At 46.9% G+C, this 25,740-nt stretch overlaps 2 protein-coding genes and 1 long non-coding RNA gene across 6 annotated transcripts in view; 1 reads left to right on the top strand and 2 right to left on the bottom strand.

Moving 5' to 3' along the window:
• The window catches only part of LOC144230026 (uncharacterized), a 45,712-nt gene extending 25,069 nt beyond the window's left edge, over positions 1-20,643 (top strand). The window contains exon 3 of the long non-coding RNA XR_013334672.1: positions 20,514-20,643. This is a non-coding gene — a long non-coding RNA (uncharacterized LOC144230026). The remainder of the gene's footprint in view (positions 1-20,513) is intronic.
• Positions 2,037-6,160, bottom strand: FOLR1 (folate receptor alpha). The gene is given in 4 exon segments (XM_077762220.1): positions 2,037-2,459; positions 2,609-2,744; positions 2,893-3,081; positions 5,953-6,160. Coding segments are annotated over 4 exon segments (765 nt in total). The 5' UTR covers positions 6,106-6,160; the 3' UTR covers positions 2,037-2,172.
• LOC144230025 (folate receptor beta-like) overlaps positions 10,915-25,740 on the bottom strand; it is a 25,089-nt gene continuing 10,263 nt past the window's right edge. Inside the window, exons 2-6 of one of the 4 annotated variants that reach the window (XM_077762223.1) lie at positions 23,267-23,384; positions 15,141-15,346; positions 12,632-12,772; positions 12,385-12,520; positions 10,915-12,245 (exon numbers count right to left, since the gene is read on the bottom strand). In XM_077762223.1, coding sequence (XP_077618349.1) covers positions 11,959-12,245; positions 12,385-12,520; positions 12,632-12,772; positions 15,141-15,290 — 714 coding nt within the window. In that variant the 5' untranslated portion in view covers positions 15,291-15,346; positions 23,267-23,384 and the 3' untranslated portion in view covers positions 10,915-11,958. Of the gene's footprint in view, positions 12,246-12,384; positions 12,521-12,631; positions 12,773-15,140; positions 15,347-15,452; positions 15,631-23,266; positions 23,385-25,740 lie in introns of those variants that run through there. The other 3 variants (XM_077762224.1, XM_077762226.1, XM_077762225.1) reach the window with 3 other exon arrangements.

The following is a 25,740-nucleotide window of genomic DNA, read 5'->3' as shown; positions in this document are numbered from 1 at the left end:
ATAGATAGCTTTTTTGTTTTAGTTTTTTTTTTTTTTTTTTAAAGTAGTCTCTGCACCCAGCCTGAGGCTTGAACGCACAACCCTGAGATCAACAGTTGCATGCTCCAGTGACTAAGCCAGCCAGGTGCCCTAGTAGAAGTTTTAATCTAAGAAATCTTTGCCTAACACAAAGTCTGTTAAGTATTCTCCTGTTTCCTTCTAGAAATTTTGTTTTAGCTGTCACATTAAAAAAAATTGTTTTTAATGTTTATTTTTGAGAGACAGAGAAAGAGGGAGACACAGAATCCAAAGCAGGCTCCTGGCTCTGACCTGGCAGCACAGAGCCCAATGCAGACCTCAAACTCACTAATTGCCAGATCATGACCCGAGCTGAAGTCAGACACTTCACCGACTAAGCCATCCAGGTGCCCCTTAGCTGTCACATTTAAGTCTGTGATCCTTTTAGGGGCGCCTGGGTGGCTCAGTCGGTTGGGTGTCCAACTTCAGCTCAGGTTATGATCTCACGATTCGTGGGTTTGAGCCCCACGTCGGGCTCTGTGCTGACAGCTAGCTCAGAGCGTGGAGGCGGCTTCCACGTAAGAGGTGTGCCGTAAGAGCATGACCTGAGCTGAAGTCAGATGCTCAACCGACTGAGCCACGCAGGTGCCCCAAATTTCACTCATTCTAATGCATCTATATAGAAGTTGCATTTGTAACTAGTATCTTTGGTTCTGTATTAATGTAATACCTCAGCTGGCCTTGTTTGCAAGACTGCCTAGGATGGTGGCCAGTGGAATGCTCCATTTTTCGTGTTAACTTAGTTCTTTGCATAGGGTTCAAAGGACTGGTTCTCCTTCTTACCTGAATTGAGCTGAAAAATTAAATTTGTAACCATGACTGTGACAGAAACATAAACTGACCATGACATTACAAGTTGGTAGCTCTTTTGACAAATATTCTGATCCTCCTCTCCTTCCAAGAACTTGTTAGCATTATTTTCCAGGCCTCCTGGACATTAGTCATCAGAATTAGTGATGGGTGGAAGGTTTAAAAGCCTGTATGGAATTCACCAAGCTTCCTATTCCTGTCCTGTGGAAGTGTGCCATGAGACGGAGCCTCCCTCAACCCTGGGAATTCGAGTGCCATGCAGAAATCCCCCCACCCCACCCCCAACCCGGGATAGCTCACATTAAACACTGTAGCTTGAATAAGAAATGTTAGTTGTGCCAGGGAGATGTTTGAGATGTTTCTGTAACATAACTTAGCTTAATATAACTGCTACAAACTATACTTAATGTGAAAACACTGCCTAAACATCTGTCAAATTGTTGGTTTGGAACCTGATCCAGGAGCTAGGTTTGGGTTCTATTCCTGGCTCTGAGACCAGCTCAAGCCCAGCAACTCTGGTTAAACATGAAGTCCATTATCCCTTCAAGTTACACACATTTACCCACTCAGCAGGGGAAAGAGTTTGTTCTCAAGTGTCAGATTGCCGGAGTTAGAATCCCAGCTTTATGCAGGGGACAGTTTTAGCCATGTTTCTTAATTTATGTGGCTGTTTCCATAGATGTACAAGGCACACAACGGTGTTTATACCCTATAGAAATAAATGTAAAGCATTTAGGATAGTTCCTGGTAGATAGTGCTTTGTGGGTGTTAGCTGTTAGTGAGGAATGGCTCTTGCCAGGTATGGCAGATGACTAACCTCTACCCAGTTATCCATCCAGAACATGGCAGGTACAGCCATTCCTCTCTCTTCTATTGGAGAGCTGAGCACCAAGCACCGAGCAGAATAGTCAACCCTGGGGCAGGGTGGGGGTGTGGTGGTGTTAGGTCCAATTCAAGTTCTAAAACCCTGGGCCTGGCTCTAGATTAGAGTTGTGGCAAAAAATGAAATTGAGAGCTATGAATATGTCCTAGGTTATAAGAGCAATTAAACATCTAGAAAGTTCATAGTAAGTTTCAGAACTGGGAACTGACCAAGTCTAATGGTTTCAATCAGTGCGAACCAGAAAGCAAAAGTCACATTCCCATTCACACCCAAATAATTCACTTAATACATGTTGAGTGTCTGGTTTATTCAAATGCCATCAATTAGAGCCCCATCCCCATCCAAGGAACAGGAAGTGAATAGTTGGGAGCTATGGGGCTGAACAGGGGAGGGCTTTGCAGGTATTGCAAGGTGAAGGGAGCTCAGCTAAGCAACCAGAGTTGCAGCATCGGGACCAGGCTGAGCAGGAGAGGCTCCACCCCATGGGGCAGGGTCCCAGCACTCATGGCCAAGGCATAGAACCTCGCCACCTCCTCGTTGGGGTTGCCCTGGGCCGGGTCAAACCACATCTGGATGCAGCGGCCGCTCCCTCGGCTGTAGTTGCTGAGTTGGTAGGAGTGACTCCAGATTTCATTGCACAGAGCAGCAGGTGTGGGGAAATAGGAATGGAAGGGATGGCAGTCAGCTCCCACTGGGCACTGGTTATACCCTGCAAGGAAGATTGAAGACCTTTAGCCACTGGGCCCAGAACGAACTTTGTTTCTACCAATCCCATAGCCCCAGATATTCATATACCAGCTCCACATCCCACACCTCTGCCTCCAGATCTCTCCCTCCCTGCCATGCCCAGGCCCTCACCTGAGCTCCAGTTCCAGCCCTTGTGCCAGTTGCTCTTGCAGGTGTAGGACGTGCGACAGTCCTCCCACCATTGCTGACAGTCCTCCTTGCACAGGGGCACGTTCAGGATGCGCTCTTTGCGCCAGCTCTGGTTCACCTAGGAGAGGTGAGTAGAGGAAAAGGCTCAGGTTCAAGGTTCTCAGCGGCTCAGCCCTGAAGAGAGTCAGAGCTGGAAAGGCAGCAAGAGGAGTTTGGAAAGCTTAGCTCCTCGGCACAGTTGGGGGTCCAGGGAAGGACACTCATACCTGCTGGATCCAGGGCCCCAGGTTGGGGGAGCACTCATAGAGGCAGGTGTCCTGGATGAAGTGCTGTTTGTAGGCGGGTGCCATCTGTCCGCAGTGGTCCTAGTTGAATCTGTACAGGTAGGAAATGTCCTTATGGGCTTCCCGGCTGGTGTTGGCAGAGCAGCAGGAATTCTTCTTCCAGGGGCTGCACTGGGTGGGGGAGACAGGGGGACTAACTGCCATGCCTGGCACAGCCACAGTATCCCCATGTGAAACCTCTCCCCTTTCAGTCTTTTTTAAAATTTGTATTTTACTTATTTTTTTTAATGTTTATTTATTGTGGGGGGGGGCGCGGAGAGAAAGAAAGAGAGAATCCCAAGCAGGCTCTGTGCTGTGAGATCATGACCTGAGCTGAAATCAAGAGTCTCATGCTTAACTGACTCAGCCACCCAGGCTCCTCCCTCTTTCATCCCCTGACACAGTCAGTATTTCAGAAATACTTGCCATTGGGGGACCCTCTTTGGGGGAAGTGCAGCCATTATAAAATTCATTAATTCAAATCTCTATTGAGTGCCTACTTACTCTAACCCAGAAGGTAGAGACATAACAATGAACACTTATCCCAGAACAACTGCTTTGGAAAGAGATTCAGCAGGGAAGAGGGATGGGGAAGTGCAGGTTTCTAGACTGGTCAGACAAGGAAGGTGACAAAGACCTAGAAGTGAGGAAGCAAGTTAAATAAACTGGAACCTCAGAATAGATCTAATTACATAAACACTCAAAACAGTGAATGAATGAAAACCCATACCTTAGAATTCAGTTTAAAAGCAAAATATTAAAATGTGCACTTTAGGGGTGCCTGGGTGGTTCAGTTGGTTAAGTGACTCACTTTGGCTCAGGTCAGGATCTCGCGGTTTGTGAGTTCGAGCCCCATGTCAGGCTCTACATGCTGGCTGTGCAGAACCTGCTTTGGATTCTGTGTCTCCCTCTCTTTCTGTGCCTTCCCCTGCTCATGCTCTCTCTCTTTGTCTCTGTCTGTCTCTCTCAAAAATAAATAAACATTTTTAAAAAGCTTAAAAAAACACAATAAAACAAAAAAAAGCATGCACTTTAAAAACATATAGGCTGAAGAAGTTAAAATCACGGCTGCTCAGGGGTGCCTGGGGGGCTCAGTCGCTTAAGCATCCGACTACGGCTCAGGTCATGATCTCACGTCATGATCTCACGGTTCGTGGGTTCGAGCCCTGCATCAGGCTCTGTGCTGACAGCTAGCTCAGAGCCTGGAGCCTGCTTCAGATTCTGTGTCTCCCTATTCTCTGACCCTCCCCTGCTCAGGCTGTCTCTCTCTCTCTCAGAAATAAATTTTCAAAAACAAAAAATTTTTTAAAAATCACGGCTGCTCAAAATATGCAAGTTACACCATCACTTAGCTGCAGGCTCAGTGATTCTGAGCAAGCACTGAGGACTATGATCATTATCTGCTACTGAGGTCAAAATGAACATTTACGTATTGGAATGCATTTTGCAAGTGATTTCCCTTTTGTGTTTTCTTTACAGTTATGGCATCATTGGATTTTTTTTTAATGCTTAGACAGGTTCATGATATTAAACGGGTTGTGATAAAATAATTTTTATAGAAAAGAGACCTTGGGTCCACTAAAAAGGTCAAGAGCCAGTGGAAATGTTTGCTAGATGGATGAATCAACGTGCCTCATACCCAGCCTCAAGTCTGTGAGAAATCTACTTTGCCTGAGTTGTTTGGGGCTGGCGAGAAAGAAGCCACAATGTGCTATGTGCACTTGCCGCTCTCAGATTCTTGGAGGGGATCAGTTCCTGTCTAAACTCTGAGATCAAAATCAGCCCCTGGGATGGGTCCCTCCCGTGTCATTTCCCAGGCTCCTCTCTGGATGTGCTTCCTGATCTGTGTAACACAGAAACCCAACAACCAAGAAGCTGAGCTGCTGGCATTCAACTGGCAACACTGGGCACATAGTATGTGGTAAGCCACTAGTCACCTATGTCAGTGCAAACTCAGGATGTCTCAGACAGCCTTCCTGCCTCCACCATGGAAGGTGTTTTGCCGGGAGCCGCTCTGGCCTCGCTGGATGACAGTCCCAGCAAGGATATGGTAGCGTTTGTACAGCTCCTGCCATGAGAAATGAAAACTGGTATCTCTTTCTGCTACTACTGGCTCATGTTGGAAATGACGCTGCTGGTATTGACTAGGCCTCACAATATTCCAGATCAGACCGATATTCCCCACACAGATTGCTCATAAGGAAAGGCATGTCCCTACCTTTTCCAAAGATGAAAACATTGTGGATGATTCTTAAGAGGCTCTTCCTAAGGGCCTTGCAGATCCAAGACTTAACATAATAAAAAGGGCTTGAGTCTGGCCCTGAGACAAAGAGGCTAATTTAGAGTTAAGGGCAAATATCCACCCCCACCCATTTGTTTCTGCTTGGAGCATTTTCTGGCCTTGTATATGCTGATTGCTCCCTGTGAAGGAACCTATTGAGGAACTTCTTTTGTGATTATGAGAGCAAAAGTGTTCCCTGAAAGACCTGTTTTTCTTGATACTTCCACCGTAAACAAACAAGCTATTTTGACCCCTGCCCACAAAGAAGTAACTTCACCCTTTTTATGCTAAAAACTTTGTCTGGTATGCTAAAGATGTCTTCCTTCCCCATAGGATAAGCATCTAAATCCCCTACCTCAATCACTGTTGTAAACGTTATGCATGAGTCTTCTACAAATCTACGTTCTGGGAAATTCTTACATATCAAAGAAGTTTGTTATCAGAAATCATTGTCTAAGGCAAATGCTGCTTCTGTGCCGTCCCCCAGTCCCCCAAACACTTAATGATAAAATAAAGTTGAGCCCCAGTCAGAGCAGAGATGCCTGCCTGGTGATCAGAAAGAATCTCGGGGCTCTCTCACTCTCTCTCTTGCCGACACCATCCATCCTTCAGGGACCCCTGGACCTGCCAGAGCCGGCCTCTGACAGGGTTTGACACATCCATATCCCGCTGTCCTCTTCCTGGGTTAGCGCCTCCCCACTGCAGACCTCCCCTCTGCCCACCTGCTTATGCAGCTCGTCCTCCGGGCTTGGCTTTTCCTTGTGGTGCTTGGCGTCCATACAGACATTGAGAAGCTCAGTCCTGGGCTGGGCTGCCCACACTGCAGTCACCCCCACCAGAAGGAGCAGCAGCTCTGTTGTCACCAGCTGGGCCATGTCAGTGGCTGAAGGAAGACCTGTGGTCAGTGGCACCAAGAAAAGAGGAGGTGGGGACTCCAGGTGTGTGGAAATAGCACAGGTGGGTGGAGCCTCCAAGAAGCCTGGGCCAGGTCACGCCCCACCCCTACCCCTGTGTTCTTAGCCTCAGGGAGGGGTGGGATCAGACACCACCCTGTGGGACAGTCCTTGCTGTGTCACTATTTACGTCTCCAGGTGGACAGGAGGATCAAATGATGAAACTAAGGGAGGGGTTAGGGCAAAATGCAGAAATAGCCAGGAGATGGCCATAGGTCCACAGTCCTTTGCTTGAAATCCTTGGAGGCAAGTGCTTCCCAATGTAAAGTATTTAGGATTTTGTAAAAGGTAATACAGTTTACATGTACTCAAAAGTCAAGCACACATTCTGTGCTGAAATAGTTACACTGGTGGGAGAAATAACAACTATAATAACCTCACATTAATTTTCAAGTCAGATTTTGACACCAAATGACTTTGTGCAAATTTTGACAATAACCTCAGTTTTAGAGCTCCAGATAAGCCGCAGACCTATGTTTAAAACAAAACAGAACAAAACCCACCCGTGGTTCCAGCCCTTCCCAGCCTCATCATTTGGCCCCTCCCAGAGATCCTGTGAGGCAGGGAATTTTCCAGGGCACAGAGGGCTGTGAGCAGCTGGCTGGACAGCCTCCTGGGCCCTGGGGAGGCTCCTGCCCCCTGACCACAGAGCTGGCCTCCCTTTGGTCTTGGTAGCACCTCAATCCTCTAAGTTTGGACACTGAACCTTGGGAGGGAACTGACTGTTCCTTCACCCCTCCTATCACCCCTCTGCTCAAAGTGCCTTGTCTCCACATTGCCCACCCCTCACCCCCTACCCCCCCATCCCCATCCTGTGGCCTCCTGGATGGGACTTGAGCTGGGTGGCCTCCAGGCTGACTGCCCAGCAGGGCTTGGGGAACCTGAAATTGAACTCCCACCTCTCCTCCTCACCCCTCACCTTTCCACAATCCAATATTCTGCTACTCTATTTATTCCAGCGTTCATTCATTCTCCACTTGGTAATTCATTCATTCCAGGACCCAATCATTTTTCTAATGACCCAATCACTCACTGATTGAGTCATTAGGTTTGTCACATTAGATTTGTCACAAGACAAATCTATAGTCTTGGGAGCACCAGGTGACTCTTTGGATCAGGTTCCTTGGGGGAAACCGCAGTCTAGCAGTTTAGAGCACAGGTCTCAGCCCTAACACACCACCTCTGGCTTGACCTTGAGGGTAAATAACTCAAATTATCTTGTGCTTTAGTGTCCTCATCTGAGCACTAATTGTAGGGGAGAAAACCCCAATGAGGGGCGCCTGGGTGGCTTAGTCGGTTAAGCGTCTGACTTTTGCTTAGGTCATGATCTCGCGGTTCGTGGGTCCGAGCCCCGCATCAGGCTCTGTGCTGACTGCCTGCTCAAAGCCTGGAGCCTGTTTCAGTCTGTGCCTCCCTCTCTCTCTGACCCTCCCCTGCTCACGCTGTCTCTCTCTCTCTCCTAGAAATAAATAAAAAATATTAAAAAAAAAAAAAGAAAAGAAAAGAAAACCCTAATGAAAGACAGTCAGCTGGGCCTGGATTGTGGAACCAGTTGGCACTGATGTGCCCCACCTCCCATAACAGGACCCCCCAAGTTTGATACAGGCCCTTCAATTCTAGAGCTCCTTCAGCTTTTTCCCTTGCACCTACGCTGCGCTGGAGCTCTCAAGGAGGCAGCTAATGGGGAGTACAAGGGAGGCCTGGGTGGAGGCTGAGAAGGCCCTTCCCCAGGACTCGTGGGCCCCACTTGGTCGGTCAGTAGTTTTTCTTGCTGTGGTGGTTGCTCTCTAGAGCCAGAGCTCTCTTTCTCCATGCAACCTGTATCGTGCTGCAGGCTGCTCCCCACATTCCTAGTCTCAGCTTCAGACGCTGCTGGAGGTACACCCCTACCAACCACCATCACCCTGACATACACAACTCAGGGCTCCAGATGTGAAGCGCTAAAAACCCAGCACTGTGCTGAAAGGTACAAGTCCATTGCTTCTAGTTTGGTGATGGACACCAACTTGTGGTTTTAGCCTTGGGCAGGCCCTGCTCTACTCTGGGTCGTTAGCTTCCACTTCTGGATTCTCTAGGATTTAGGCAAAGTGGACCCTCCGGTGCAGCAAATTCTTTAGCACATGCTGGGAGCACAGTGGGGTGTGTTGCCTCTACTAAAGGGGTGGGGAGTGGCGTACCTGGGAGAGGAAGTGGTTCCTGGTCTGGCTCAGGCCTCTGCTCTGCTGTACAGTCCCCCTTGTCTTACTCCGGGGCACAGCCGTGGTTTAGTGGCCTAGGAGACGGGCAGTAGGTCAGGCAGCAGGGAATGTGGCCCAGGAGTGGAGCCAGGGATCGGGCGAAGGCCACTCAGCAGTTAATTCTTGCACGTTAATTATTGTGGGCACTTGCCAGGCTGCCACAGGAGGTGGGTGGATTAATAGTGCAGGCCTAAGGCCAGTCCCCAGCCCCACTTACCCCATTTTCTCCCCCCAAACTCAGGTCTGATAGAACCTTACAGCCTGAGTTGCTGGGTCCTTTAAAATAATCTAATCCACTTCCATCCCCGTCTTTGTTATACAGAAGAGAATGAGACCCAAAGAATCAGGATAGAACCAATTGCAGGGCAAGGGCTGCAGTGCAGGCTTCCAAGCTCCCAGCCAGCTGTAGAGAGAACAGAACTCTCCAGTCCCCAACTTATAGATCCAGCAACTCCTCCAAATTCATCAGCCCCCGACATTGCCCACCGCCAGCTGCAAAATCAGATATTCAGATGCCTAGAACCCCAGGCCCCAGCCCTCCTCTCTCCACTCCCCTGCCCCCCTACATCTTACCCACACAGGTGCCCCATCTACTGTGGCATTGTCAGAGTCTGGTCTCATGTTGACACCTCCCACCTCTCTCCCCCGAGCCAAGGACAGAAGCCTTCCTTTTATCATGGTGGTAACACTGATGGGGAAAGGGAAGAGTAGAGGAGCAAATTTGGGCAAGAGGAAATACCAAGCTCTGTTTTGTCACAGCGCCTGGGTGCAACCCAGGGAGAAGTGGTTATAGAGATGAAAGCCTAGAGGAAAGGTCTAGGTTGGATGCAGATGTGGGAGCCATCAGTCTATGGATGGCAATAGAAGTTTAAGGAAGATGGGGCCTCAGTACCCTGAGGAAGGCCACAGGTATGGCCCCATGGAACAGGAAGGAGGTGGGATTGCTGGGGGAGCAGCCAAGCCCTAAAAGGTCTGCAAAGAAGTGGACTTCCGGGAGACCCCCAGCTCATGCCCTCTCCCTCAGTGATCCTTACTTGAATCCTGTAATGAGCAGGGAGGGTTCAGCCCTCTGAAGACCTCAGCAGATAAGGTGCCACTGGACCCTTCAGACCTCTCTTCTGGCTTTATAGGACCCGGCAGCCTTCTCCTGATTGGGGAAGAATGACTGGAGATCTAGGAATGTCTTAAGGTGGGAGCTCTTTCAGATTGGACTTGTCCCTGTCTGCACCCTCCACCCCTGCCCTGGGGACTGATCATTAACTGGGCTTTGTGGCCCCTCCACAGGGGAGTAAGGCCCTGGGCCCTGATGGCTTCAGAAGTAACCAGCCACTGGGAGGTGATTGGGGGTGGGGTTCTGATCTGTGAGGAGTACCTGCCCTTGTTGAGCCTCAAGCCCGGTTCTGAACCTGGGATCTGGGTGCTGGGCTGTCTGAGCAGTGAGGGAGTGCGGGGGGGGGGGGGGGGGGGGGGGGGGTGCAGTGAAGCAGCCACCGGAAGCTTAATATCAGCAAGGTGAGCCCTCAGCATCCTTGTAGAACTCAATCTGTAGGCTGCCCTGTGACCAGACAGAGATAACAGGAAGGTGTCTGACCTGCACAGGTAGAGGCCCTGGGCTGCAGGGAGTTGGGGTGGGAGAAACTGGAGCTTTTCCTGGGTGCCAGCCCGTCAGCTGTGGTGTGGAAACTGTGGTTCCCAGGCAGCAAAGTAGGACTAGGATTCAGATCTGAGTCCCATTCTAAGCCAGATTCTTTCACAAAGAAAGACAGAGAAACTTTGTAAGAGGCCCTCAGGGCATCAGCCTAAAGCTCGCAAATCCAAAGGTTCTCCTCTGGCCTCAGTTCCTGCCCTTGCCCTCTAAACTTCTATTTCAGCCACCTAGAAATTTCTGCTTGTGCTTTTGTCCTGCCAAGCCTTTGTACTTGCTGAACCCTATCCATACAACGCCATTCCTCCCTCTGTTTTCTGCTTGGCAAACATTACTCCTCCTGAAGCCTCTTCTAACCTCCCTGGGCTCCCACTTGTGAGTGCATGTGTTGTTGGGGAATAGCAGATGATAAACACAGTAGGCAGGTGTTTGTACAAAGGGACCTGAGCAATGTGATAAGAAAGTGCCTGGATGCCTTCTTTCGGTAGAGTGGTCAGAAGTCATGTTAGTGGGGAATTGTAGGTTGAAATCTGAGAGTCTGTGAGGAGCCAGCCCACAGAGGACAAAGGAACATTCCAGGAACACAGAAAGAGAATTGCCAGAGAAAGGCCCAAAGTGAAAAGTGTGAATGGTATGGAAGGGGCACAGATTGACAGGAGTAAACTCTAAACTGGGGCAGACGGCAGGATTTTCTATGCCATCAAAGCTTAGTTTTTCCAACAGATACCATGGGAAAGCATTAAAGCACTGGTGAGGGGCTGTCACATAGTAAGACATTTTTGTTTTACTTTTTGTCTTTAATTGTTTTTATTTTTTTTTAAATATTTTTATTTATTTCTAGGATAGAGAGAGACAGTGTGAGCAAGGGAGGGTCAGAGAGAGAGGGAGACACAGACTCCGAAACAGGCTCCAGGCTCTGAGCTGGCAGTCAGCACAGAGCCCGATGCGGGGCTCGAACCCACGAACCGCGAGATCATGACCTAAGCGAAAGTCGGACGCTTAACCGACTAAGCTACCCAGGCGCCCCTGTTTTTAATTGTTTTTAATGTTTATTTATGAGAGAGAGACAGAGCGCAAGCTGGGGAGGGGCAGAGGGAGAGGGAGAAGTAGGCTCCAGGCTCTGAGCTGTCAGCACAGACCCAGACGCGGGGCTCGAACCCATGAACCATGAGATCATGACCTGAAGCCAAGTCAGATGCTTAACCAACTGAACTACCCAGGCACCCGAATGCATATGCTTCTTGAATCAGCAATCCGTTTTCTGGAATTCAAGTATGACATTTTGCCACGCAGATTACTCAGTGCAGCACTAATTGTCCTTTTAAGAAAGGGAAGCAATGCACTTGCTCTTCATTGGCATTCCCCACCCACTACCACCATCAATATCTCCACCCTAGTCTACATCTACAGTGGGAAGGAATGGGCAAGAAACTTTTATTTTCCACCAGGAGCCTAATGACTCGTCTGTCAGTCTCTTTCCACCAATGCCCTCATCCCTTGTGATGTGGGAGTGATGAACTTGGCATGAGAGGGAAGCCTGAGGCAGGAATAAGAGCCTCAGACTTAGGGGTCAGTTTCCACCCCCTACTTACTGGTGAACTTCAAACCAGTCCCAGTCCCTCTTTGGGCCTTTCAATAGGAATGATAAAGCAATGAGGCCTGTCACCCCCAATTAACTCATCTCCCAATTATTTATGAAACACAAGATACACCTGGTTCTGTCTATTAAAATAGGCTGTCAGAGGAATCCCATATGAACTGTCTTGGATCAAGAACCACTTACTAGGGCATTAGGAGGCCCCTTTATCTGAGAATGCTGAGCTGGGCTGAGGCTGGGTCACCCAGGCTGGGTGCGGACAAGGAAGATGTACAGATGTCTGCAGTGGGAGGGACTCAGCCTAGGAGCCAGAGTTGCAGCATCAGGACCAGGCTGAGCAGGAGAAGCTCCACCCCATGGGGCAGGGTCCCAGCACTCATGGCCAAGGCATAGAACCTCGCCACCTCCTCGTTGGGGTTGCCCTGGGCCGGGTCAAACCACATCTGGATGCAGCGGCCGCTCCCTCGGCTGTAGTTGCTGAGTTTGTAGGAGTGACTCCAGATGCCCTCACACAGGGCTGCGGGCGAGGGAAAGTAGGACTCAAATGTGCGGCAGGTGGCTCCAGCCGGACACTTGTTAAATCCTGCATGGGGAGAGAGGGTGGACACACACATTCAGCCCCTGGGCTCAGAGCTCATTTCTGGCCACCCCCCCTCCGGAAATCCTCACCCAACCCCAGACCCTCAGACCCCACCTGCATCTCCGCACCCCCAGGCCCTCACCTGAGCTCCAGTTCCAGCCCCTGTGCCAGTTGTTCTTACAGGTGTGGGAGGTGCGGCAGTCTTCCCACCATTGCTGACAGTCCTCTTTGCATAAGGGCACATCCAGGAAGCGTTCCTTGCGCCAGCTCTGCTTCACCTAGGAGGGCGGGGGGAGGGAGGGTTCCTCTCAGCCAGGGGCGCTGGCAGCCACAGACTTGACCTGGCAGGATGGCAGCCTGCTGGGCTGGGATGAGGGAGAGGCCTGTACCTCCTGGATCCAGGGCCCCAGATTGGGTGAGCACTCGTACAGACAGTTGTCCTGAACGAAGTGGCGCCTGCAGGTGGGCTCCATCTTGCTGCAGTGGTCCAGGTTAAAGTTATACAGGAGGGAGGGGTCCTGGTGCAGCTCCTGGCAGGTGTTGAGTGAGCAGCAGGCGTTCTTTTTTCAGGGGGTGCACAGCTGTCTCCTCCATATTCTGCCCCTCTGCCCCAGGTAGGGCATCCAGAGGAACACTTGATGGGGAGGGCACCTCTATGCCTTGGTGTAGTTATAACAAAACTTTTTTTTTAATGTTTTATTTATTTTTGAGAGAGAGATAGAGACAGCGTGAGCAGGGGAGAGTCAGAGAGAGAGGGAGATACAGAATCTGAAGGCAGGCTCCAGGCTCTGAGCTAGCTGTCAGCACAGAGCCCGATGCGGGGCTCGAACCCACAAACTGTGAGATCATGACCAGAGCCAAAGTTGGTCGCTTAACTGACTGAGCCACCCAGGCACCCCTGGAACTTTTAACAGAAAGTAAAACAGGGGAGATGGGAGGCCTGGGAACCACTGTTTGAGGGAGACATTATTTTTACAGCTCTTAAAGTTTTACAAAGTGATTTCACGTGATTTGGGTTATTTATATTACTCATTCTGTATCCAGCCAATATTAACTGAATGCTTACTATCAGTCAGTCATTGTGCTAGGTGCTGAGAATATAGCAGTGAACAAAACAGATCAAATCTCTACCCTTATAGAGCTTATGGTTTTAGTCCCCAGCAGGGGGAAGATACAGATCATTGTAGGCACAGAAAACAAGTGCAAAGTCCCTGAGGCTTTTGTACTTTATGCCTTTCAACAATCTAGTGAAAACATCATTACTTCAACTTTGACAGAGTTTACATAAGCTGTACCCCTGGGAAATGGTGGGATCAAGATTTTAATTCAGGACAGGATTGGGGAGAAAAGCCTGGCTCCAAACTGTGGTAAGGGTGGAGATAAAGGGGCTGATGTGGCTCTCCTCTGGTCTGGAATCCCAGCCTAGGGGACTTCAGATAGGTCCAGAAAGCAGTGGGGAACAGAGGGGCAATGTCTTGCACATGAACCTCAGTGTGGACCTGACTCAATGTGGGAGGCAATCCCAGAGAGGTCAATTCAAGGCAGTTAAAACAGCGGAAGTGGTGAAGGTTTCTCTGGAGAAATCGTTCGAAGCTGGGCCTCCAGTGCTGAGTGATTTATGAGCCAATTGTTTAAAATCTCTGAGATGAACTCCAGCACCCAGGGCCAAGTGACAGGGGACATGTGACAGGTCTGGGCACTCAGGAGAAACTCAGGTGAATGCACAAGGGTAGAACCAAACCTACCCTTCTCCAGCAACCCAGCCCACCCCAAGCACAGCTGACACAGAACATGCTTCAGATCCTCCCTAAGTTCATGCGCACTCCTCCTCTGATGCTGCCCAGCTCTCAGATACCCGGCAAGAATCCATTCACCTCATCCCTGACTTGCCCACCACAGTCAGTGGTTTCTGCCTCCACAGGAGTTAATTATTATAATATTATTATATATATATATAATATCACTCATATTTTAGTGCATGCACACACACACAAAGCAAATGATACATCAGAAATGACTCAGAAGTCATGGGGTTCTGGGCTTCCCACCTTTCACTTCCAGCCCTGGGGTCTATGCCGCCCTTCCCTGGGAACATCCCTGGCCCTTAGCAACGTGAGAGTTTGTGGGGAGCAGAGAGGAGACCAGGAAGAATGAAGTACCGTCATCTCTCACGAGCCTGAAGTTCAGCTTCAGGCTCAGGTTCCCTGAGCAGCTTTGGGGGCTTTACCTATAAAGGGGGGACTCTCACCTCCCCTTCTCTTTGGGCAGCAGCGTCCTTGGCTCTTGTCTCACTATGCTTGCCACAGCCTGTGCTGTCACCCTGCCACCCATGCACAAGCTGTTCTCTGCTAGGCTGCCCTTTCCTCCTTTGTCTTCCTGGAAAACTTGTACTCATCTTCAAGGCCAAGGCTGATGGCACCTTTCCTGGGAAGTCTTCCTAGCATTATCTGATTTGTCACTGTCTCTTCAGGACTTAATAGGGGTGGAGGACCTGGACTGTTCATACATGTTTGCCGCATCATGACCTTGAGGGAACTGACTCCTCTGTACCTTGTCTTTGAGCTCCATAGGCTAGGAAAGGCACTGCCTGACTCTGTCCTAAGCCCTGCTAGTGACTATATTCTCTCAATTCCCACATGTACCTGTGCCCTCTCTAGGCCTCATTTCCTGTTTCTTCATCTGTGTGAATAGAGACCATCCACCTACCAATTAAGCCCTTTGGGCATATTCATTGACAAGGCCTGAGGAAAGCACTTAGCCCATAGTGGGTGGCCTTCTGGGGATTGCCTCAGCCACCTTCTTGACTCCATTTCTCTCCAAAGCTGATCTTCCCATTTCCCAACTTCTATTTTTAGGGTCTGCTCTCTCCGCAACCCTTGACCCGACCTCCATCCTCACCTGGTCATGCAGCTTGTCCTTGGGGCCTGGCTTTGTCTTGTGATGCTTGGCATCCATGCAGACGTTGAGCAGGTCTGTCCTGGCCCCTGGAGTCCCGGGCTGGGCATCCCACACGGTAGCCACCAAAACCAGAAGCAGCAACTGTGTCATCTGTCAGGCCATGTCTATCTGTTCCTGCCAGAAAGCCAGTCAGAGGTGGACACAGCCTGAGAGAGAGGCAGTAGCCATGAGACTCTCCACCGAGTTTCTTGTCTCCCTGCCAAGCCCAGATCTTCTGCCCTCCTCACCCAGCTTATCCCCCAAAGCACCTACCTGAGCCCAACAACAAGGCAGATGTAGAGGTCTAGGCCAGAAGATAAGACCCACGAGCCCCCTTCCAAGGGCCCTCCAACGCTAGCTTGCTCTATGACCTTGGTGGGAGCCACCACCCTTCTCTGGACATAACCTTCCTATTTCACTGGTGGTATTTCATCCACAGTCTGAGGGTCCTGCCATCTCAGCAAGTCTTCTCAGATCTACACAACAGAAACCACAGGAAGTGGTCTGCTGATGAGGGTGGGGAGTGAGAGGAAGGAGTACCTGTGGCCCATCCCCCACCAGTCCAAGGCAGCCTAGGTTCAGGCCCATGGAGACTGCCAGTGGGCAGACAGGGATGCTGACCCTAGGGCCAGCCGAAGGCCACTGAGCCCTTCAGTTACTGCTTATAGTCCTGGATCTGGTGACACAGGAGTTGAGGGCTGCTGGGCGTGCAATGTGGAGGGCCATGAGGGTGCAGGCCCAGAGAGTCAGAGGCAGGTTTCTCATACCTCAGCAACCCGTCCCCACCACACAGGGGTCTTGGGAAGTTACCCTGGTGGATCCAGGCCTAGAACTAGTGGAAGGCCAACAGTAAGGCACTTGGAGGAGAGAATGGAGCCAGAGCAGTGAGTGGTGGGAGCTACCAGAGGAAAATTCAGCGGACAAACCAGACCCCAGGAGAACTGGGAAAGTCTTCACCTTTCCTCCCCCCTCCTTCCCCACTTTCCTTCAAAGCCTGACCTTGCCTCTGCCCTCAGCCCACCTGGGAGATACACTCCCTTTTATAAACCCACCAGGACTGCTTCTTGAGCATCTCAGTCAGGAGGGGTGGGCGGGCTTGGTCTAGGAAACAGCCCAACTGTTTTTCAGTGAGAGGCCAGGTAAATAAATTATGATCCACCCAATGGGACTTAACCTGGTATAAAAGATTGAGAAAGCTATTGGCATACAAATATGGAAAAATCTCCAAGTATATTGTTAAGTGAAAGAAGGAAGATGCAGAAAGGTGTTGATAGAATGCAATCTTTTGTGTAAACAAGGAAGAGGGAGAAGGTATGTGCTTGCATAAGAAAATTCTGGAAATGTAGAAGAATGTTTTAAGTAGTCACTTGGTGGCATGACACAGGATTAGGCATGAGACTTCCTTCTATTTTAAAATTTTTTTCAAAGTTTATTATTTTTTTAGTAATCCCTACACCCAACATAGGGCTCGAACTTACAACCCCAAGATGAAGAGTTACATGCTCTTCTGACGGAGCCAGCCAGGTACCCTGAGGCTTTCTTCTATAAATCTTTCTATGCTGTTTTGATTTTTTGAAACATGTGAGTATATATACCTTATTGAAATATAATGTATATGTTTTCATGTATATAAATATAAATATATTAAATGTTTACTGGAAAGATAAAACACAGAATGATGCATCTGATTTGGTACTGTTATGTAAATTTCAGTAACAAGGATGTTTATAAAATAATGCTGTGGATTAGTTATGGATACTATAGATGTGTTTGCAGAAATGTGAACACAAGGCCACCATTAGTCCTAGGTCCCTGGGTAATACTACCAGAGAAATTCTGTGCATTTATGCCATATGCAGTTGACCCCTTGGACAACATGGGTTTGAATTGCACAGGTCCACTTAAACACAGATTTTTTCAGATAAACAGTACAGTACTGTAAATGCATTGTCTTAATAACGTTTTCTTTTCTCTAGCTTACCTTATTGTATGAATATGGCATACCGTACACATAACATACAAATTATGTGTTAATCAACTGTTTATGTTACTGGAAAGGCTTCAGTCAACAGCAGGCTATTAGTAGTTAGGTTTTAGGGGAGTCAAAAGTCTCATACAGATTTTATTTTCTTTTTTAAATGTTTATTTTTGAGAGAGAGACAGAGAAAGAGACAGAGCGTGAGTGGGAAAGGGGCAGAGAGAGAGAGGGAGATACAGAATCTGAAGCAGGCTCCAGGCTCTGAGCTGTCAGCTCAGAGCCTGATGTGGGGCTCGAACTCAAGAACCGTGAGATCATGACCCGAGCCGAAGTCGGATGCCCAACCAACTGAGCCACTCAAGCACCCCTAACATGACAATTTTCAACTGTGCAGTGAGGTAGAGAGTGTCAGCACTCTTGACACCTGCATTGTTCAAGGCAGGTTCCATTTTGGTGCACAAATGAGAGCATACTGTTCTACACTTTGCCTTTTTGGGGTAGCTTCTCTATACATTTGTGTGGTCTTTTTTAAGTCTATATATGTATTTTGAGAGAGAGAGAGAAGGAAACAGAGTGCATGCCCACACAAGTGGGGGAAGGACAGAGAGAGGAGAGAGAGCATCCCAAGCAGTGTGTACGCTGTCTGTGCAGAACCCGAGGTGAGGCTCCATCTCCCCATCCGTGAGATCATGACCTGAGCTAAAATCAAGACTTAGACACTTATCTGACTGAGCCACCCATGCGCCCCTTAATATATGTTTATGCCTTTGACAAAACAAACAAAAACCTCATGAAGCCAAGTTATCCGCACCTACACACTTGAGTATTACTGTCACAGCTGATAGCATAACCTTCAAGTACTTCTTTATGCCTGCTATGGTCTGAAATTAATTAAAATGCCCTCAATGGCAAAAACCCTTTCTTTAACCGTTATAAAAAAGTTAAGAAAGGAGGCACTTGGCCGGCTCAGTCAGTGGAACATGTAACTCTTGATCCCAGGGTTGTAAGTTTGAGCCCCATGCTGGGTGTAGAGATGACTCAAAAATAAAATCCTTAAGAAACAGAAAGTTAAGGAAGAGGGGCAGCTGGAAGACTGCCAGCTCAGAGCCTGGAGCCTGTTTCAGTCTGTGACTCCCTCTCTCTCTGACCCTCCCCTGCTCACGCTGTCTCTCTCTCTCTCCTAGAAATAAATAAAACATTAAAATTAAAAAAAAAGAAAGTTAAGGAAGAAAAGTTCATCTTTTCAAGTCAAAGGTTCTTGACCCTTAGTCTATTTCTCAGACATTATTGCTGACAGGAAAGTTGGTTGCTAGCAAGGAGACAGATGGTATTGACCCTGTTTTTTTTTTTTATAATGTGTATTGATGATTATGATTTTGGGAAAACCTTGAAATCCTGTCATCACTTATGCAACTAGTGGAGTGCCTGTCCTGTGGCAAGGTCTGTGGTTTCAGTTTGGTCTCAGCACGTGGTCCTGCCACGGTGTATCTATGATGACAAGGTCGGAGTCTGGTTATGAGATGCTCACCTTACCCCATGTGCCCGCTCCGGGCTCCATCCCTGCTGAGTGCCAGACCATGGTCAGCAGCACTCCTGAACCAGCCTGCAAACCAGCCTGAGATCTTCACTGTGCTGCTGGTCTTGGTACCTTCATTCCCTAAACTGGGACATGTATCTGTTTTCCTTCTCTTAGGAGAACGTTGAAGGTGTAAATGAAAGCATTTTGTAGCCTACTAAACACAAATTACAGAATCACACCAGTCATCATACATTGAGAACTACTCTACCCCCGTTAGAACAATGGACACTTTACTTACATTGTTATGTCTGCAACTCCCACAACTCATTGTGATGTCAACCTTATTACTCCCAATTTACAGATGAGGAAACTGAGGCCTTGGGAGTTAGGTGAATTCCCAAACAGCTAAAAAGAAGAGTCAGGATTCAACCCAAGCTGATTTAGCTACAAAGCCCATGCATTTTTTTACTGTAATGCTATCTCCAGATACATGGTCTTATTTTGTTGCCTTATCTCTAGGAAATTTAGCTGAGAAAACACATTCTAAGCTTACTTTTGAGAACAGCCTTCAGCGCTTCTTTCCCTTGAAACCTCTTAGACTGTACAATTTTTTTCCAATTCTGCTAAGTTTTGTCAAATAATGCAAATAAAGGAAATATAATATTTTAAAAAGAAAGGTATTGGGGCACCCGGGTGACTTAGTCGGTTAAGCGTCCGACTTTCGCTTAGGTCATGATCTTGCCGTTTGTGGGTTTGAGCCCCGCGTCGGGCTCTGTGCTGACTGCCAGCTCAGAGCCTGGAGCCTGTTTCAGTCTGTGACTCCCTCTCTCTCTGACCCTCCCCTGCTCACGCTGTCTCTCTCTCTCTCTCCTAGAAATAAATAAAACATTTAAAAAAAAAAAAAAAGAAAGGTATCATGTTACCCGCTTGCAACTAGAGATAAGTTTAGATGTTTCATCAGAAGTTCTTCCTAGCCGTGGGGTGCCTAGGTGGTTTAGTTGGTTAAGCGTCCGACTTTCGCTTAGGTCATGATCTTGCCGTTTGTGGGTTTGAGCCCCGCGTCGGGCTCTGTGCTGACTGCCAGCTCAGAGCCTGGAGCCTGTTTCAGAGTCTGTGACTCCCTCTCTCTCTGACCCTCCCCTGCTCACACTGTCTCTCTCTCTCTCCTAGAAATAAATAAAAATATTAAAAAAAAAAAAAGTTCTTCCTAGCCGTGTTATCAAGCAGATATACAAATCATAAATTATGCAGAAAGGGAAAACATAAGATTTCCATTGCTTTTTTGAAAAAAGCTAAGCAAAGACGTAAATAAATATACAAAGGTGGTCATGCCTGGACCAATGCTGAGAGCATGCCGAGAAACAAAGGTTATGATTAATCTAATCCTGTGCAATGGAGGGGAAAAAGCCCTTTCCTGTGAGGAGGGGTTAAAGAAGAGTACAAATTCTTTGACTGTTGACGATTGACGATTGAGGAGTGAGGTCTTTGACCCTTCCCCTAGAATGTTGACAGGCTCTGTGACCGCTCTGACCAGGAGAATATGGTAAAACTGATGCTTTGCCAGTTTCTAGCTCCAGGCCTTAGGGATTAAGGACTGAATGTTTGTGTCTCTCCCAACATTCATATGTTGAACCCTTACCTGCCCCCCACCATGTGATGATGATATTGGGAGGCAGGACTTTTGGGAAGTGATTAGGGTGTGGGGATTGGTGCCTTTATAAGAGTTACTTAGAGAGCTTGCTTTTTTCTGCTCTCTACCATGTCTGTGGTATTTTGTTACAGCAGCCCAACTGACTGGGGCAGGGACTAACAGCTTCTATCTCCTGTCTCTTGGTAGATTAGATTTTAGATCCCTGAGCCACTATGCAAGGAGACTGACTATCCTGCTGGAGGGGCCACATTGAGAAGCCCACGGACTACATGGAAAAGAGGGGTCCTAGGAAGGATGGCCTTCCAGCAACCCCTGCCCAAGTGCCAAGCACGTGAGTAAAACTATCTTGGATGTTCAAGACCAGCCCAGCCATAAGCTAAATGCTACCCAGCCACTGCCACATGGAGCAGAAGGATTATCCATCCGAGTCTTGCCCAAATTACTGACTCATAAAAATCTTGAAATATAATAAGATAGCTATTAAGCCACTAAATCCTCTTTGATTTTTTAACTTTTCATTTTGGAATAATCTTTGACTTATAAAAAAAGTACAAAAGTAGTAAAGAAAATTCCCATATACTTTTCATCCATGTTCCCCAAATGTTGTCGTCTTACATAACCAAAGTAAATTTTGGCCCGAAAATCAGAGAAGTGGTGGCCCTTTCTGAGTGTATCATATCAAAGGGTATGTGATGTGCAACATGTCCGATTGCTAGCAGTCATTTGGTTAAGGTGGTTTCTCTCCATGTAGTTATTAGTTTTCTCTTTATGAGTAATCAGTATTTTGTGGGAAAATACTTTGACACTACGCAAATATCCTCATCACACCGTCATCCCCTAGTTTAACACCCCACCTTGCCTGCAACAATAAACCACAAAGCTAGGAGATGGTGCAGCCAAAGACAACTGGTAATACTGTGATAGTTAGTGTTGCCTTTTCCAGGCTCTGAGAAATAATTTGCCTTATCATCTTTTTTTAATGTTTAGTTATTTTTGAGAGAGAGAAAGAGACAGAGCATGAGTGGGGGAGGGGCAGAGAGAGAGGGAGACACAGAATCTCAAACAGGCTCCAGGCTCTGAGCTGTCAGCACAGAGCCTGACACAAGGCTCAAAGTCAGGAACTGCAAGACCATGATCTAGGCCGAAGTCGGACATTTAACCAGCTGAGCCACCCAGGCACCCCTGGCTTATCGTCTTAGTACAGTCAAATAACAGTTAATTCTACAGAATTAACAAACTATTTCCATAGACTTTCTCATCACTGCAAGGGATGATCAGATTATTTGGTCATTGTAGAGTTTTAATCCGAGGAGTGACATGATTCAGTTGGCAGTTTTGAAAGATCTCCTGGCTGATGTGGGCAGAAGGGATTGGATGTGAGCAGGTGGGTTGATCAGGTAGACTTCAGGAGTCCAGGCCTGGGATGATGGTGCCTTGGACCAGCAAGGTCATAGTAAGGATTCATTCAATAAATCAGTTCAAGGGGCGCCTGGGTGGTTCAGTCGGTTAAGCATCGACTCTTCATCTTGGCTCATTATCTCACAGGTCTGAATTCAAGCTGCATGATGGGCTTTGTGCTGACAGTACAGAGCCTGCTTGGGATTCTCTCTCTCCCCCGCCCCTCCCTTGCTCTCTCTCAAAATAAATAAGCATTAAAAAAGTTAATCAGTTCAAGAGTCACTGAGTATCTATGATGTGCTAGGCTGTTCTAGTTGCCAGGGCTACAACATTGAACAAGACAAAGTCCTTGCTCTCAATGGAGCTAACATTCCAGTGAGGGAGGGGAGACAAGAGAAAACAAATGAAGAGGTACATGGTGATGATGCTATGGAGAAATGAAGCAGGGTAAGGGAATAGAGAATGATAGAGGAGGGGCTATTTTATTTTATTAAAGTTTATTTGTTTTGAACTGTGAGATCATAACCTGAGCTAAAATCAAGAGTCAGACACCCTGCAGGGGTTATTTTATATAGGAAAGATCTACAAGGTGATATCTGGGCAGAGGCCACAGTGAAGTAAGGAAAGGTTCCCCATGGATATGGAGGGGTGTCTTGTACCAGTCCCAGCTTATCAAGAAGCAATGTTGTGGTGGACTGGCCTTGACCCTTGTGCTTCCTATTATGAATGTAAGATGCCTTTTAGCAATAACCATCAGCAAACTTTGAAAAAAGATTTATTACTCACAGAACCTGGAGATTACACAACATACCTGGTACCACCCAGAAAGGTCATAGGTAGAGAGAGAGCACACAGGCCTGGGGTTCCACTTTTACTGGGGTCATGGGTGGGGGCCTAGGGTTTCATAGTTTCACTCTTTACTGGTGAATTTAAAACATAAAATCAGGGGTCACCTGGCTGGGTCAGTTGGTAGAGCATGTGACGCTCATTCTCAGGCTTGTGGGTTCAAGCCCCGTGTTGGTCATGGAGCCTACTTAAAAATAAATAAATTAATTAAATAAGGTGAGAATTTAAAATGTGAGAAGAGAAAAAACAAGTGGCCCCAATGGTCAGTGGAAATCAACCAAGATCTCTAAAACAAAAGAGTTTCAGTTATTGGGGAGGTGACCTGGCTCTTTATCTAGCCATGAGAACAGGTTAGTGATCACAAGAGTTTAGCAATCTCTTCAAAGATTTGGATAATGTTGTAGAATATTTTTTTAACTTATTTATTTTAAGATAGAGAGAGCACAAGAAGGGGAGGGGCAGAGAAAGAGAGGGAAAGAGAGAGAGATCGCAAGCAGGCTCCATGCTGTAGGCACAGAGCCCAACTCAGGACTCCATCTTATGACTGTGAGATCAAGACCTGAGCCAAAATCAAGAGTCAGATGCTTAACAGACTGAGCCACCCAGGTGTGCCCATATGTAATTAATTCTTGATCTTGATGTTCTGTTACAGTTTTATGAATCCAGCTTTTCATAAGAGTTCTGTAAATTCTTACCTTGTTCAGTGGTATGATCTGAAAGTTATCAGAAACCTATACTTGTCAGAGTCCTTTCCATGAATCTCTTCAAAGATGAGGCACTTTTGCAAAAGAATCAGAGAAAAACAATAACTTCCTATAAATGAAAAAAGACATAAAAATGTCCATAGTTAAGGGACACCTGGGTGGCTCAGTAGGTTAAGTGTTCAACTTCAGCTCAGGTCATGATCTCTCAATTTGTGAGTTTGAGCTCCGCATCAAGCTCTCTGCTGTCAGCTCAGAGACTGCTTAAGATCCTCTGCCCCATCTCTTACTGCCCTTTTCCTGCTCTCTCTTTCTCTCTCTTTTCCCCAAATAAGTAAACCTTAAAAAATGCCCATAGTTAAAAGTTTGATGAGAGTTCTGTTTAATGAAATTGACAAGGAAATTTGGTTATTTCTGTGATATGCAACATGTTAAGATGGTAACTGGAATTATGACTGATAATGTTACATAGTGCACTTTTAGGAATTTCATATAATTTCTGGAACAGTTATTAGTAACATATATTCATACAAGAATATCCATGAAGAAAGTTTAGCATTATTTCTTACTTGGCAGGCTTCCATGTAATTTAACACATCAAATAAGCCCAATTCATTTAATGTCTTTTTCTATTTTTTTAAGTTTATTTATTTATTTTGAGAGAGAGAGAGAACAAATATGAGCAGAGGTGGGGCAGAGAGAGGGACAGATAGAATCACCAGCAGTCTCCTCACCATCAGTGCAGAGCCTGACATGGGGCTAGAACTCATGAACCATGACATCATGACCTGAGCTGAGATCAAGAATCAGATGCCTAACCAACTGAGCTACCCAGACTCCTCTATTTTTTAATTTTTTATTTTTTTTACTTATTTTCTTTGAGAGAGAGAGAGAGAGCACAGCAGGGGAGAGGGGCAGAGGGAGAGAGAGAATCTAAAGCAAGCTCTATGCTCAGTACAGAGCCAGAAGCAGGGTTCGGTCTCATGACCCTGAGATAATGACCTGAGCCAAAAGTCAAGACTGAGACACTCGACATACTGAGCCATCTAGGCACCCCTCTTTTTTTATAATGTCTTTTTTTAAATGTTTGTTTATTTATTTTGAGAGAGAGAGTGGACACACATGCATGTGCACACTCACATGAGTGGGGGAAGGGGCAGAGAGAGAATCTAAAGGAGCCTCCAGACTGTAGGGCAGAGCGCAATGCAGGGCTCAAACCCATGAATCACATGACTACACCTGAGCCAAGATCAAGAGTCAGAGGCTTAACCGACTGAGCTACTCAGGTGCCCCTTAATGTCTTTTTTTATACAGAACATCTTTTGAGATGTTCCAGGTGCCCATTAGAAAATCCCAAAGGTACTTCCAAATAAAAAAAATTCATTTAGAATTTGATTTGGGAGGTGCCTGGGTGGTTCAAGCGTCCAACTCTTGATTTCGGCTCAGGTCATGATCTCACAAGTCGTGAGATTGAGCCCTGTGTATGGCTCTGCACTGACAACGTGGTGCCTGCTTGGGATTCTCTTTCCCCCACCCTCTTTCTCTCTGCCCTTCCCTGCTCATGCTCTCTCTCTGAAAATAAATAAAACTTAAAAAAAATTGATTTGGGGAAGTTTGGTATTTGTGATTTATTTTCCTCTTTCCTATTATGAAATAACCAGTTTTTCTTTTTTTTAGGACAAATTTACTTTCTTTTTCCTTAGCAAAAATGCATCTTCATACTTCATACCTTCTCTTAGCCAAAAACATATCCTACTTTCCTTGCATACAGAGTTGTTTCCTTTATTAGTTCTAGTAACTTTAATTACATATATTATAGAATTCTTAACACTTAGAAACCAGAAATTTTAGTGAAAATGAAAAGGCAAGCAGTTGTGAACTGTTATGCCAGCATTCTTCAGATTGGCAAATTTGCGAATACATTTAACAATTCTTCATAACACACGTTTCCCCATAACACAATTTTTCAATGTGACACAAGACATGTTTACTAACAGACTCAGATATCTTTAGTTCTTCCGTAATGAGAGGTCAAAAGCAGGTAAACTTAGACTTGTGTAAAAATTAATGTTTCACAGGGTGCCTGGGTGGCTCAGTTGGTTAAATATATGACTCTTGATTTCAGGACAGGTCATGATCTCATGGTTCATGGGTTTAAGCCCCGTGTCAGGCTCTGTGCTGACAGCTAGCTCAGAGCCTGGAGCCTGCTTCAAATTCTGTGTCTCCCTCTCTCTCTGACCCTCCCCTGCTCAGCATGCTGTCTCTTTCTCTAAGAAATAAATTTTTTAAAAAACATTTTAAAAATTTAAAAAAAGAATAATTAGTGTTTCAGTATTTCATCTTGTTTAGAAATAATCTAGACATTCAATGAATTCCCATCATTTAATTTAAGTTAGACAAATTCTTTTTTTTAAATTTATTTATTTGTTTTGAGAGAGAAAGCACACATACACACAAGCTGCCCAGCG

This window comes from Crocuta crocuta, unplaced genomic scaffold (assembly GCF_008692635.1).
Source record: "Crocuta crocuta isolate KB4526 unplaced genomic scaffold, BGI_CrCroc_1.0 scaffold306, whole genome shotgun sequence".
Classification (NCBI taxonomy): Eukaryota; Metazoa; Chordata; class Mammalia; order Carnivora; family Hyaenidae; genus Crocuta; species Crocuta crocuta.
This window is presented reverse-complemented; position numbering and strand designations above follow the sequence as displayed.